General features: G+C 43.2%; 1 protein-coding gene across 13 annotated transcripts in view; it reads right to left on the bottom strand.

Moving 5' to 3' along the window:
* LOC140734496 (muscleblind-like protein 3) overlaps positions 1-15,528 on the bottom strand; it is a 157,798-nt gene that overhangs the window by 15,101 nt on the left and 127,169 nt on the right. For all 13 annotated transcript variants that reach the window (XM_073058528.1, XM_073058526.1, XM_073058536.1 and 10 more), the window contains exon 5: positions 4,458-4,694. In XM_073058528.1, coding sequence (XP_072914629.1) covers positions 4,458-4,694 — 237 coding nt within the window. The remainder of the gene's footprint in view (positions 1-4,457; positions 4,695-15,528) is intronic.

The following is a 15,528-nucleotide window of genomic DNA, read 5'->3' as shown; positions in this document are numbered from 1 at the left end:
AAACTACCTTAAGACCTTCAGCCTCTCTGTAGTGTCTCTAAATGCCAATCTCATTCCTAATCCCATAAAGCCCGAGTCTTGATCCCATTTCCCTATGCTTGTTTTCCCAGTCTCTAGACAACTCCAAGACTCCAATGTTCCCCCAACCCTCCAGTCCTCCAAACTCCGACACACTGATCTCAATAGCTCCCAACTCATTTGTGTGCTCTAGAATTTCAAAGCAAGTATTTTTTCATTGAAGAACAATATTAATGCTCTTCCTCACAGATCAATCTTCTACATTCTACCTCAAATGTCAAAACACTACATCTTAACTCAAGGAAACATTGCCCAGTGCCTCAATGACCAACATACCCTTCTTCCCCTTAATGCCAACATTCTAACTCTCCTCATCTCTGTATGGAGGAGAGTGCCATGCTCTTGTTTAGCTCTCCATCTGAGGCTGCTATGCAGGTTGAGTAAGTAATTATGAAATCTAACAGAATGTTTATTTCCAAAGGAACAGAGTACAAAAGCATGGAGGTCATGTTTTGGTTATATAGAGCATTGGGAAGACCATATCAGGACTACTTTGTACAGTTTTGTTCCTATTTAAAGAAGGGTGTTAATAGATTAGAAGCAGTTCACAGAAGATTTACTAGACTAATACTGGGAAAAGAGAGATTATCTTACAAGGAATGGTTGGGCAGGCGAGGCTTGGAACTTGATTGAAACATAAAAGACTCCGCAGCTAGATATGGAGAGCATATTTCCTCCTTAGGGAAAATTTAGAAAGAGATGATCACTGTTTCAAACCAAGGGGTTGCCCATGTAAGATGGGGATGCAGCAAGAAATTTTCTCTTGCAGAGCCATAATCTTTGGAACTCTCTTCATCAAAAGGATGGTGGGAGCAGTGGCTTTGAATACTTCTAAGCCAGTGGTTCTTGATATACAAGGAAGTCAATATTTATCAGAGGTAGACAAAAATTCAGAACCTCATACAATCTGTTGGCCGAATGCAGTGGGTTGAGCAACAGCTGTGGGGGAGAAGGAACTGTTGATGTTTCAGGTATAGAGCCTTCATTGGGACTAAGAGTGGCGAGGGAAGGTAGCCAATATAAAGAGGAGAGGGAAAGTGTAAAGGAGGGGCTAGTAAGTGACAGGTGGAGTGAGGAGTGATGAAAGATGATGGACAGATGGAACCAAATCAGAAAGAAAAGAATGACGGTGAGTATTGGACAGATATTGGCAGGAGCACGAAGGTTACCAATATGGAAGGTAATAATGGAAACCATTAGTAAATAGGTAAAGACTAACTGGAACCAGATGAGGAGAGGATATCTAGTGGGTGAAATGTGTGGGTTGTAGATGGATGGAAGTGGGGGGGGGGGAGAGAGAGAGAGAGAGAGAGAGAGAGATAGAGAGAAAGTGAGAGAGAGAGAGACAGAGAGAGAGAGAGACAGAGAGAAATAGAGAGAGGGAGAAAGAGAGAGAGATAGAGAGAGAGAGAAAGAGAGAGAGATAGAGAGATAGCGATAGAGAGAGGGAGAGGGAGAGGGAGGGAGAGAGGGAGGGAGAGAGGGAGAGAGGGAGAGAGGGAGAGAGGGAGAGAGAGAGAGAGAGAGAGAGGGAGGGAGAGAGGGAGAGAGGGAGAGAGAGAAAGAGAGAGAGATAGAGAGATAGCGATAGAGAGGGGGAGAGGGAGAGGGAGGGAGAGAGGGAGGGAGAGAGGGAGGGAGGGAGAGGGGGAGAGGGGGAGAGGGAGAGAGGGAGAGAGGGAGAGAGGGAGAGAGGGAGAGAGGGAGAGAGGGAGAGAGGGAGAGAGGGAGAGAGGGAGAGAGGGAGAGAGGGAGAGAGAGAGAGAGGGAGAGAGAGAGAGAGAGAGGGAGAGAGGGAGAGAGAGAGAGAGAGAGAGAGAGAGAGAGAGAGAGAGAGAGAGAGAGAGAGAGAGAGAGAGAGAGAGAGAGAGAGAGAGATGTAAATGTATAATGGGGGGCTCCGGAGCAAGGGAAGGGAGACAAAAATGGGAGGACTGGAGGAACATAAGAAAGAGGGTGTAGAGGAACATAGGAAAGGTATCCTGAAATAGGGAAATTCAATACTCACACCATTTGGGTTGTTGATTACCAAGGCAGAATATGATATGTTCTTACTTTAGTTTGTGTTAGGCCTCACCCTGGCAGTGAAGAAGGCCGAGGACTGATAAGTCAGTCTGGGAATGGAAAGGATTACTGAAAGGGGAGGGGCAGCATGAGAGTGCAGGGAACAGCACAATAGTGTAGGGAGTAACATAGTAGAGTAAGGTGTGACACAGTAGATTAGGGAGTGACATGGTGTAGGGAGTGACACGGTCTGGTAAGGAGTGATATTGTAATGTAGGGAGTGATATGGTAAAGTAGGGAGTGATATGGTAAAGTAGGGAGTGACATGGTGATGTAGGGAGTGACATGGTCTTGTAGGGAGTGATGTGGTCTTGTAGGGAGTGACGTGGTGGTGTAGGGAATGACGTGGTCGTGTAAGGAGTGACATGGTCCTGTAAAGAGAGAGAGACAATCGTGTAGGGAGTGATGTGGTCGTGTAGGGAGTGACATGGTTGTATATGAAGAGACATGGTCATGTAGGGAGTGACGTGGTCTTGTAGGGAGTTACGTGGTGTAGGGAATGACGCAGTCGTGTAGGGAGTGACGTGGTCGTGGAGGCAGTGACGTGGTGTAGGGAGTGACACGGTGTAGGGAATGACGTGTGTGTTCATTTCCGATGCTGTCCTTAAGGAGTTATGTGGTGTAGGGAGTGACACGGTGGTGTAGGGAGTGATGTGTGTGTTCATTTCCGATGCTATCTTTAAGGAGTTTATTCCTTCTCCCCGTGACCATGACGGTTTTTCTGAGTGCTCTAGTTTCCTCCCACATTCTAAAAACAGATGGGCTTGTAGCTTAAATGGTCACATGGGTGTAACTAGATGGCAGGATAATTGGCACATAACTAGGAGTTCGGGATGGCGATGGACAGAGTGAGGTGCTCAGTGTGGCGTCAACCTCTCTGTGCTCACTCTTGCTGACAGGCCACATCAGAAGCCCCTGAGGTTGGAAGGGGTGCATGTGAATCTTTGCCCCACCTGGAATGGCTGTTTAGGGACTTGGGTGTTGACGAAGTAATTCAGAGAATGCAGGGTTGAATTTACAGCCATGTTCCCACTGAGTGATGGATAGACTCAAGGGGTGGAGTGGCCTACACCTGCTCCAAATCTGTCTGCTTAAAGATAGAGCACGTTACCTAGGGTTGGGACGAGTCATTTCATTTGGGGATGGTACAGTTCTGCCAGACCTCCTTGTGGATGTGGTGATGTGGCCAAGACCACAAATGGCTCCTCTCACTTTACCCCGGCTCTGGAGATGCCCAATTGCAGAGGACCTGCAAGAAACCTTCTTCTCTCTGAGGCAATCAACAATGAAGGGCTGCCACACTGTCGTCCTGCCCATTTGCAGAGGTAAGTGACCGAACATCACCAGAATCAAAGGAACAGATGTTCGTCCTGAGGGTTAATTTGCTCAAATCCCAGGATTTGGGATAGTGGACAGGGCAAATCTACGAGTGATACTGGGTATTCCAACTCCACTCAAACATCTAATGTTGATGCTGGGACAATGGATTTTAGTGGTCAGTGAGAACACCTGTTCAACACATGGGGCTCCTTCTGTGAACAAGCTTAAGACATGGGAACATCAGGACTGCGTTGTAACATAGGTAGCAGAGCTGGTGCCTCTCAACTCCAGATACCTGGGTTCAACCCTGATCTCCCTTTTGGATCTGTGAGTTTCCTAGGATGCTCCTTTCTTCCCAAGTGTGTAGGTTCATAGGCAATTTGAATTTGGTCCCTGTGTGCAGATGGGAATGTGTAGAGAATACAGCAAGAATTAGGGTGAAGAAGAGATGGGTGCTTGATGGTTGGAACAGAGTTGGTGTGCTGAAGAGCCTGTCTCTCTGGTTTATTTCTCTACGATTCTGTGATCAAAGCAAACCCAGTACTGAGAGGGGTCAAAGGCAGTGGGTGCACCATTCAACAAACCATCAACAGGCACCATGCTGGAGGAACTCAGCGGGACAGGCAGCGTCTGGTCTGGTGAAGGGTCTCAATCTGAAAAGTGTATATCTATTCCACCCCCCACCCACCCACAGATACGGCTCAACCTGTTCAGTTCTTCCAGCACGTTACCTCTCTGGATGCCAGCATCCGCTGTCCCTTGTATCTCTCCCGTCTGATCAACACAAGTGAAATTGCTACCCCCCCCCCCCCCAACTAGTGTTTCAATAGATAATTCAATGAAGAAAAGGAAGAAGAATGCCCTCTCACACACATTTTACATATAATCAAGGACTGGACTGTTGCTTTAAACTGCTCAAATTAACCTAAGCACTTTAGACAGAGACATCAGACTGAGAGTTGGAAGAGGTTTTCCTACATCTCCAGTTTACCTACCATGGCAGCAGCTGCAGTCTGGTTCACCTGGTGCTGGGCAGCCTTAATTTTGGCTTGCAGATGTGCAGGTGGGTGGAAGTACTTGCACTTCTCCCTTGAGCAACGGCCCTTGATGTAATCCATGCAAACGGTAACTGTGTTTTCATTTGAGTCGATCATTCCCAAATCCATTGGGTGCGCGTAGCGGCAGTCGTTCTCACCCCGAGTACAATTTCCACGCTGAAATTCCCTGCAAACCTAACAAGACCGTCATCAGCAACCGTTCATGTATGCCCAGGGATCAAGCAGACTGGCTTTGACTGGCCAACCCAGACCAGGCAACTGCTCCAGCTCTACTGGCCTTCTCACAGAAGGTGAATTAAATGTAAAACTCTGATAATCCCACAGCCTCAGGGCCATCATTGTTAGTGTCAGGCTGCACAATCCAATGTTACTCCTATTAATACTCCAACACACTTTAAATTCATTATAAAGATATTATAGAGTTTAAAGTGAGTACGGGATACTGGTCCTCAGTGCATTTCAATGGTGTGCAAGAACTGGAGCCTGATGAGTTTAAATGGTGCACAGGAACTAGTGAGTTTAAATTGTGCACGGGAACTAGTGAGTTTAAATGAGGCACAAGAACTAGTGAGTTTAAATGAGGCACAAGAACTAGTGAGTTTAAATGGTGCACAGGAACTAGTGAGTTTAAATTGTGCACGGGAACTAGTGAGTTTAAATGAGGCACAAGAACTAGTGAGTTTAAATGGTGCACAGGAACTAGTGAGTTTAAATGGTGCACAGGAACTAGTGAGTTTAAATGAGGCACAGGAACTAGTGAGTTTAAATGGTGTTCAAGAACTGTAGCCTGGTGAGTACAAAGGGAGCACAGGAACTGGGGCTTAGGGGATTTAAAGGAAATGGGCCAACAGGGCTTGGGGCCTGTTAAGTTTAAAGGGAGAACAGGATGTAGGGCCCCAGTGACTTCAAAGGGAGCACAGATCTGGGCTAATTTACAGCAGCTAGTTATCCTGTCACAGGGATGTGGCATGGAACAGGAGCACCCCGGGGAAAGCCACATGGTCACAAGGAAAACATGCAAATTCCATTCAGAGAAAGGTAAGGATCGAACTCAGATTACTGGAGCTGTGAAGAAGCAACTCCACCAGCTGCAGCACTGCTCTCGAAGTATGGCACAGTACCACGCTAGCTCGGGAATCTGGATGTTTTACCAAGAATCACTGCACTGAGATTTGTACCGTTCTGGTGCTGAGTAGGGCTCTCCCTCACAGTGGTAAGCAGCAGGTTGTTTGGTGACAGTCAACAGAAGCCAATTGTTCTTGCAGAGGGAATTCTGCAGAAATTTCAGCAAGCAAATCTACTCCCCTTCCTAAGAATAAACAGCCCATAATTCACTCTACTTTAAACATAATTCCTCTCTTTCTTCTTAACAAATACATTTTCACAATGTGATACTAAATGTACAATTTAAAAAAGAAAGGATAGATACAAGTAAAAATTTCCTTCCTGGGAAAATAAATCTTAAAACTAGATCTAATGTTTTGATATAAAATATAGCAGAGACAAACATCAAATGCTCCTGGAAGATCATCAGGATACTCTGATCTTCCCAAAGTTTGCAGGTCAAACAGTAAATACCAGACAATACACACCTCTAAAGCTCCAGTTTTTCAGGGAGATGCAAGGCCAGATCTACTTTCACTCCATAACGGTGAAAACGCGATTTATTTTCTCAATTCCATCTATACTCTGTGAAGTTGCTGCATTTTACTGCAATTCTCAGCACCTGAATTACATGAATTGACTGAATTCTGTTTAGCTTAATTTGGACAAACCACCGTGGAAACACTGGAGGAGGATGATAACTCAGAATAATTAATTCTTATTAAAATTTAAGTTACTATTAAGATTCAGTACTGCAGTAAAAGTGAACAGGAATCTGTAAAATTGTTATACCCAGCATCCTTAACTAATTATTACATTACTCACTATGTTTAAACATTTTTGCTTAACTGTGCCAATCTACTGCCTGTCTTGGGCACCCATTAGCACACACCTTTATGGGTGTAGAAGACCAGGGTCTCTGTCAATTAACAGGTAAGCGGTGAGGAGGGGGTTCTCTGAGTCTGGGAGAAGCAGGTCTGGAGAAGCAGCCTCCATACTCAGAAAGGTATGTCTCAACCTAAGAGCTTGTATCCAATAAATCCAACTCGACTTGACTCTGCAACACAGTTGGCATAGCTGGTCCACAGCTCCAGAGACCCGGGTTCAGTTCTGATCCCTGTAGAGTTTGCACTTTCTCCCTATGATTACATGGGTTCCTCTGGATGGACCTGCTTTATCCTACATGCCAATGACAGGCAGCATCAGTACCTCTGTAACTTGCTCAAATGGGTAGGTGAGTGGTAGAATCCGAGGTGGGAATGGGAAATTAATGTAGGATTAATGTTAATGGTTGATGATTAGCGCAGACTCAGTGGGTCAAAGGGCCTGTTTCGGAGCTCTATCTCTCTGTGATTTTCCATGGAAAGCTCGTACAGATTTTTCCCCCTACACTGAGGTTCTGTTAATGTACAAGGGCTCATTATCATCTTAAGGGCCAAGGACTGATGAAGTTTCAGAAAGATAATTAACCTGTTTGGTTTCAGTGCACAGCAGGACACGCAGTGGGAGTGTCTGATTCAATCAGCAGGCCAAGTCACTGGAGACTGCTATTGTAGATTGGCCTTGACAGTGAAGCCCACGCTAGGCTCCGAAGGGACAATCAGGACCTTCAACTAGTGGGGGGAGCTGGAGGCTCAGGGAACAGGAAGTGTAATAAATCAGCAATGAGAGAGCAGTGGTCCAGGGCAGTGAAGGAGTAAATGAAAATCAAAGGGAGAAACAGAAACCACAAGCAAGGGGGGCAGTGGTAATTGTACCTGGCATAATAAGCAAAGATTGCAGCATCGTAGCAAGATAGATGAGTAAAGAGCACAAGTGGAAATAAATGAGATTTATTTAATTACTATTACAGAGACATGGATGGACAGTGAGTAGGACTGGCAACTCAGTGTTGAAGCTTATTCTGTGTTCCAAGCAATTAGGCAAAAAGGAAACAGGTACATTAGCATTGCTGATCACGGAAGTTATCAGTGTGGCAGTGAGCAGGAGGTTCTGTGATGTTGAATCATTTTGGGCAGATGGAAGGAATGGCCAGGGATACAAGATACTAGGGAGTAATCTAAAGTTGCCCAAATGTTGCCTCACAGTTGGACAAGGTGTAAATTGGGAATATCGAAAAGATGTAAGGAAAGAGCTATAATTATCATGCCTGATTTTAATTTACATATTGAATAACATAATCAAGCCAGAAAGATTCTGTGGAAGAGGAAATTGTGGAGTGCACTGGGGATTGTTTCTGAGAATGATATCTTACAGAACCTACCAGAGATAAGACTATTTTACATCTAGTCATGTGTAGTGAGGGAGGGTTAATAGTGAAGAATCCTCCAGGAAGTAGTGACCGCAACATGGTAAACTCCAGATACAGCTTCAGGCTGAACATCTTGGATCAAAAACGAGCGTCCTCAATTTAAAGAAGGGAAACTATTAAAGTGTAAGAACTGGCAGATAATAGACAATAGACAATAGGTGCAGAAGTAGACCATTCAGCCCTTCGAGCCTGCCCCGCCATTCTGAGATCATGGCTGATCATCTACTATCAATACCTGGTTCCTGCCTTGTCCCCATATCCCTTGATTCCCCTATCCATAAGATACCTATCTAGCTCCTTCTTGAAAGCATCCAAAGAATTGGCCTCCACTGCCTTCTGAGGCAGTGCATTCCACACCCCCACAACTCTCTGGGAGAAGAAGTTTTTCCTTAACTCTGTCCTAAATGACCTACCCCTTATTCTTAAACCATGCCCTCTGGTACTGGACTCTCCCAGCATCTGGAACATATTTCCTGCCTCTATCTTGTCCAATCCCTTAATAATCTTATATGTTGCAATCAGATCCCCTCTCAATCTCCTTAATTCCAGCGTGTACAAGCCCAGTCTCTTGAACCTCTCTGCGTAAGACAGTCCGGACATCCCAGGAATTAACCTTGTGAATCTACGCTGCACTTCCTCTACAGCCAGGATGTCCTTCCTTAACCCTGGAGACCAAAACTGTACACAATACTCCAGGTGTGGTCTCACCAGGGCCCTGTACAAATGCAAAAGGATTTCCTTGCTCTTGTACTCAATTCCCTTTGTAATAAAGGCCAACATTCCATTAGCCTTCTTCACTGCCTGCTGCACTTGCTCATTCACCTTCAGTGACTGATGAACAAGGACTCCTAGATCTCTTTGTATTTCTCCCTTACCTAACTCTACACCATTCAGATAATAATCTGCCTTCCTGTTCTTACTCGCAAAGTTGATAACCTCACACTTATTCACATTAAACATCATCTGCCAAGTATCTGCCCACTCACCCAGCCTATCCAAGTCACCCTGAATTCTCCTAACATCCTCATCACGTCACACTGCCACCCAGCTTAGTATCATCAGCAAACTTGCTGATATTATTTTCAATGCCTTCATCTAAATTGTTGATGTAAATCGTAAACAGCTGTGGTCCCAATACCGAGCCCTGTGGCACCCCACTAGTCACCACCTGCCATTCCGAGAAACACCCATTCACCGCTACCCTTTGCTTTCTATCTGCCAACCAGTTTTCTATCCATGTCAGTACCTTCCCCCCAATGCCATGAGCTCTGATTTTACCCACCAATCTCCTATGTGGGACCTTATCAAATGCCTTCTGAAAATCAAGGTACACTACATCCACTGGATCTCCCTTGTCTAACTTCCTGGTTACATCCTCGAAAAAGTCCAATAGATTAGTCAAGCATGATTTACCCTTGGTAAATCCATGCTGGCTCGGCCCAATCCTATCACTGCTATCTAGATATGCCACTATTTCAACTTTAATAATGGACTCTAGCATCTTCCCCACTACTGATGTTAGGCTGACAGGATGATAGTTCTCTGTTTTCTCCCTCCCTCCTTTCTTAAAAAGTGGGATAACATTAGCCATTCTCCAATCCTCAGGAAATGATCCTGAATCTAAGGAACATTGGAAAATGATTACCAATGCATCCGCAATTTCCAGAGCCACCTCCTTTAGTACCCTAGGATGCAGACCATATCTGGACCTGGGGATTTGTTAGCCTTCAGTCCCATCAGTCTACTCATCACCGTTTCCTTCCTAATGACAATCTGTTTCATTTCCTCTGTTACCCTATGTCCTTGGCCCATCCATACATCTGGGAGATTGTGTCTTCCCTAGTGAAGACAGATCTAAAGTACTTATTAAATTCTTCGGCCATTTCTCTGTTTCCCATAACAATTTCACCCAATTCATTCTTCAAGGGCCCAACATTGTTCTTAACTATCTTCTTTCTCTTCACATACCTAAAAAAGCTTTTGCTATCTTCCTTTATATTCCTGGCTAGTTTGTGTTCATACCTCATTTTTTCTCCCCGTATTGCCTTTTTAGTTAAGTTCTGCTGTTCCTTAAAAATTTCCCAATCATCTGTCTTCCCACTCACCTTAGCTCTGTCATACTTTTTTTTTAAATGCTATGCAATCTCTGACTTCCTTTGTCAACCACTGTGGCCCCTTTCCCCCCTTTGAATCCCTCCTTCTCCGGGGGATGAACTGATTTTGCACCTTGTGCATTATTCCCAAGAATACCTGCCATTGCTGTTCCACTGTCTTTTCTGCTAGGATATCCGTCCATTTAACTTTGACCAGCTCCTCCCTCATGGCTCCATAGTCTCCTTTGTTCAACTGCAACACTGTCACCTCCGATCTGCCCTTATCCTTCTCAAATTGCAGATAAAAACTTATCATATTATGGTCACTACCTCCTAATGGCTCCCTTACTTCAAGATCGCTTATCAAATCCTGTTCATTACAGGAATACAGATGGAATACAGTGTTGGGAAGAGTACAGACATGCACTTGGGGAGAAGAAATGAAAGAGTTGACTATTTTCTAAACGGAGAGAAAATGTAAAAACTGAGACACAAAGGGATTTGGGAGACCTTGTGCAGGATTCCCTAAAGGTTAATTTGCAGCTTGAGTCTGTGGTGAGGAAAGAAAATGTGATGTTAGCATTTGTTTCTAGAGGACTAGAATATAAAAGGAGGGATGTAATGTTGAGACTTTATACAGACTGGTGAGGCCTCACTTGGGGTATTGTGAGCAGTTTTGAGCCCTTTATCTTCAAAAGGACATTCTGAAACTGGAGAGGGTTCACAAAACAGATTGAATGGCTTGTCATAAGAAGAACATTTGATGGCTCTGGGCCTGTATTCGCTGGAATTCAGAAGAATGAGGAGTGACCTACTTGAAACCGAGTGACCTACTTGAAACCCATCGAATGGTGTGGAGTGGATGTGGAGAGGATGTTTCCTATGGTAGGAGAATCTAAGACCAGAGGACACAGTCTCAGAAGGGAATGGCATATTTTTAGAATGAAGATGAGGAGAAATTTCTTTAACGAGGGAGTGGTGAATCTGCGGAATTCTTTGCCACAGGCAGTTGTGGAGGCCAGGTTTTTATGTATATGTAAGGCAGGGGTTGTTAAATTCTTGACTGGTCAGGGCACGAAGGGATAGATACAGGCAGAAGGCAGGAGATTGAGGATGAGAGGAAAAATGACTCAGCTATGATGAAATGGTGGAGCAGACTCGATGGGCCAAATGGCCTAATTCTGCTGCTGTAACTTATGGTCTTATGGTATAAAAGGAAAGGCTGTCATGAATGGTCAGGGGAAATCGGCTAAAGGAAAGGTCAGTAGTTGGACAGTAGTAAATGCTTAATCAACTTCTTAGTAAGGCTCAGTGGATACCCATCCCTTTCATATAGTGAGATATTTTTCTCAGTGGTAACCAATGGAGGTCAAGCAAAGTATTCAATTCAAAGCAAAAAAAATTAAAGTGAGAAAAAACTTGTAGTAGACCAGAGGACAGGGGATTTTTAGAAGCCAGCAGTGCAGAATGAAAAATTGAAAGAGACGAGAAAATGGACCATGAGAGGAAACAACCAATAAAAGCTTCAATGGCGAAGAAAAAAGGAAGAGCGTACCTGGAGTTAGTGTGGGACCCAGGAGAAGGAGATGGAGATATGGAAGTGGCTGATAATTTAAAGCAATAGTTTGAATTAGTCTTCACAGTGAGCTAGTTTCAAATTGGGGACAAGAACTTGTAACAATATTTATCACAAGGAAAAAAGTGGAAAAGCTGATTGGTCTAAAGGTAGACAAGTTGCCAGGTCACGTTTCCAGTTGCCAGGTCATGTTTAAAGGGACATGGCTGCAGAGATAGTGCTATCATCGTTAAAGATTTGTAATATTCATTCAATTTTATGTGGGACTTGTGAATTGGAAAACCACAAATGTGATTCCTTAGTTCAAGACTTGAGAAAGAAAGAAGTGAGAAAGCATAGGCCATTTAGCTTAACATCCATTGTTGGGAAGATGCTGGAGTCTATAGTCAACAAAGCCAAGTAAATTATTCAGAATTATACTTTACTTTATTGTCACCAAACAATTGATACTAGAGCGTACAATCATCACAGTGATATTTGTTTCTGCGCTTCGTGCTCCCTGAAGTACAAATCGAAGTAAACATAATAAAAATTTTAATTATAAATCAGATTTAGAAAATAGAAAAGGGAAAGTAAGGTAGTGCAAGTCAGGTCTGGATATTTGTAAGGTATGGCCCAGATCCAGGTCAGGATCTGTTCAGCAGTCTTATCACAGTTGGAAAGAAGCTGTTCCCAAATCTGGCCGTACGTATCTTCATGCTCCTGAACCTTCTCCTGGAGAGAAGTGGGACAAAAAGTGTGTTGGCTGGGTGGGCCTTGTCCTTGATTATCCTGGCAGCACTGCTCCAACAGCATGTGGTGTAAAGTGAGTCCAAGGATGGAAGATTGATTTGTGTGATGTGCTGGTCTATGTTCACAATCTTCTGCAGCTTCTTCCGGTCTTGAATAGGACAACTTCCATACCAGGTTGTGATGCACCCTAGAAGAATGCTTTCTACGGTGCACCTGTAAAAATTCGTGAGGGTTTTAGGGGACAGACCAAATTTCTTCAGCTTTCTCAGGAAGTAAAGGCACTGGTGGGCCTTCTTGGCAGTGGACTCTGCTTGGTTAGACCAAGTCAGGTCATTTGATTTTTTTAAAATATATTTTTTATTCGATTTTTTAAGATAATTACATAGAGTGAATAGTATAATAGAATAATAGAGTATAATATCAGCCCTCCCCCCTCCCCTTAACCCTTCCCCCCTTAATATCCCCATCTGAAAAAAAGGGAAAAAAGAAAAAGAAAGAAGAAAGAAAGAAAGATTGCCTGGATATCGGAAGATCTCCACATGCTCCATGGAGTTGAAAATAACTTTAATATATATATTTATTTATTTCCCCAAATGGCTAATAACTTTATCTTCAAAGAGCTTATATATTTAATCCTATCTTTTGTAAATAAGGATGCCAAATTTTCAGAAATATATCATATTCATTTCTTAAATTATAAGTAATTTTTTCAAGTGGAATGCAGCTAAAAATTTCATTATTCCAACAGTCCATAGTTAAGTATGAATCTGATTTCCAAGTAACTGCAACAGCCTTTTTGGCTACTGCCAGTGCAATTTTTATAATTTTTTTCTGGTATTTGTTCAATTTAAGTTTCGGTTTTATCCCTTCAATATCACCTAGTAAAAATAATGTTGGATTATGTGGAAGTTGTATCCCAATGATTTGTTCCAATAAAACTCTTAAATTTATCCAGAAATGCTGAATTTTAAAACAAGACCAAGTAGAATGTAAAAAAGTACCAATTTCTTGATTACGTCGAAAACATTGATCAGATAAATTTGGGTTTAATCTATTTATTTTTTGTGGTGTAATATATAATTGATGTAAAAATTATATTGTACTAATCTAAGTCGGACATTCATTGTATTTGTCATACTGTCAAGGCATAGTCTTGATGAACTTATTTCATCAATTTTAATATTCAAATCAGTTTCCCATTTTTGTCTTGACTTATGAATTCCTTGTTTAATTGTCTGTTTTTGAATCAAATTGTACATACAAGAAGTAAATTTTTTAATTTTTCCTTTTTGAATTAAAATTTCTATTTCATTAGGCTTCGGCATTAACATTGTTTTATCCAGTTTATCTCTTAAGCCCTTAATTGGAAATAACAGAAGTCAGGTCATTTGTGATATTCACCCTGAGGAACTTAAAGCTTTTGACCTTTTCCACCGAGGTAGATGGGGTTGTGCGGTCCGCTACTCCTTCTGAAGTCAACAACCAATTCCTTCGTCTTGCTGACATTGAGGGATAGGTTATTGTCTTCGCACCATGCCACCAGGTTCTTAATTTCCTCTCTGTACTCAGACTCAGCATTACCCAAGATATGGCCTACAATTGTGGTGTCATCAGCAAACTTATATATTGAGTTCGATAAAAACTTGGCTACACAATCATGGGTGTACAGTGAGTACAGCAGGGGGCTGAGTACACAGCCTTGTGGGGCACCAGTGCTCAGAGTGATGGTAGAGGAGAGCTTGTTCCCTATCTTTACAGCCTGGGTCCTGTCTGTGAGGAAGTTGAAGATCCAGCTAGAGATCTGAGTGCTAAGACCCAGGTTCCGGAGCTTAGGAATCAGTTTATTTGGAATGATGGTATTAAGGGCAGAGCTGTAGTCGATGAAAAGGAGCCTTACATATGCGTCTTTATTCTCCAGGTGTTCTAAGGAGGAATGTAGTGCCAGAGAGATGGCATCTGCCGTTGACCTGTTGCTCAATTCTGGTCGCCTCACTACAGGAAGGACGTGGAAACCATAGAAAGGATGCAGAGGAGATTTACAAGGATGTTGCCTACATTGGGAGCATGCCTTGTGAGAATAGGTTGAGTGAACTCGGCCTTTTCTCCTTGGAGCGACAGAGGATGAGAGGTGACCTGATAGAGGTGTATAAGATGATGAGAGGCATTGATCGTGTGTATAGTTCCCCACAACTGAAATGGCTAGCACGAGAGGGCAGTTTTAAGGTGCTTGTAAGTAGGTACAGAGGAGATGTCAGGGGTTATGTTTTTTTAGCAGAAAGTGGTGAGTGCGTGGAATGGGCTGCTGGCGGAGGCGGAAAGGATAGGGTCTTTTAAGAGACTCCTGGATGGATACATGGAGCTTAGATAAATAGAGAGCTATGGGTAATCCTAGGTAGTTCTAAGGTAAGGACAAGTTCGGCACAGCCTTGTGGGCTGAAGAGCCTGTATTGTGCTGTAGGATTTCTATGTAAAAGTTTATTGTATTTAAGCCAAGTCAATATAGTTTTATGATCGGGAAATTTTGGTTGACAAATTTTCTCGTGTTGTTTGGAGATGTAACAAACAGAGATGATCGAGAGGAACATGCCAACATAGTTATTCATTCTGATTTCCTGAAAGCCTTTGATAAGATGCCACATTAAAAAGTTAGTGCATTAGTGCATGGTATTGGGGAAGTGTATTAACAAGAGTTTAAGACTTGTTGTCAGACAGAAGGCAGAGTCAGCATGAATAGATTTTCTTACAGGCTGGAAAACTGTAACCAGTGGAATGATCTAAGAAACAGCTCTTGGCCCTCACCTATCCGTACTCATGACTAAAAGGAGGGAGCAAAATGTCAAGTTTCCAAGTTACTGTTTGGCAATAAATGGGAGGTACACTATGATAGGCTGTATTTACAGAGGATATAGATACAATCTTGAAAGATCAAGGATTGAGTTACATGGGGAACTGACGCAGAAGAGGATTACAGGGCTGAGGGCCTACTTTGGCTCCTATTTTCTTGCCTGTATACATATGCCCATTTCTTCTACAACCTGAGGTCACATGGTCACAGCCCAGCTTATTTTATTAATTCATTTCCTGAGCAATGTTCTAGATACCCAGAAGACAAGAGATGGAGCTGCAAAGTGCCATAGTCAATAGTGCCATCAGTGAAGGAAAGCACCTCTTCAGGGCTGCAGATGTCTACCA

The sequence above is a fragment of the Hemitrygon akajei genome, chromosome 10, assembly GCF_048418815.1.
Source record: "Hemitrygon akajei chromosome 10, sHemAka1.3, whole genome shotgun sequence".
Classification (NCBI taxonomy): Eukaryota; Metazoa; Chordata; class Chondrichthyes; order Myliobatiformes; family Dasyatidae; genus Hemitrygon; species Hemitrygon akajei.
The sequence above is the reverse complement of the archived record's forward strand: the minus strand, read 5'-3'. Positions and strand labels throughout refer to the sequence as shown.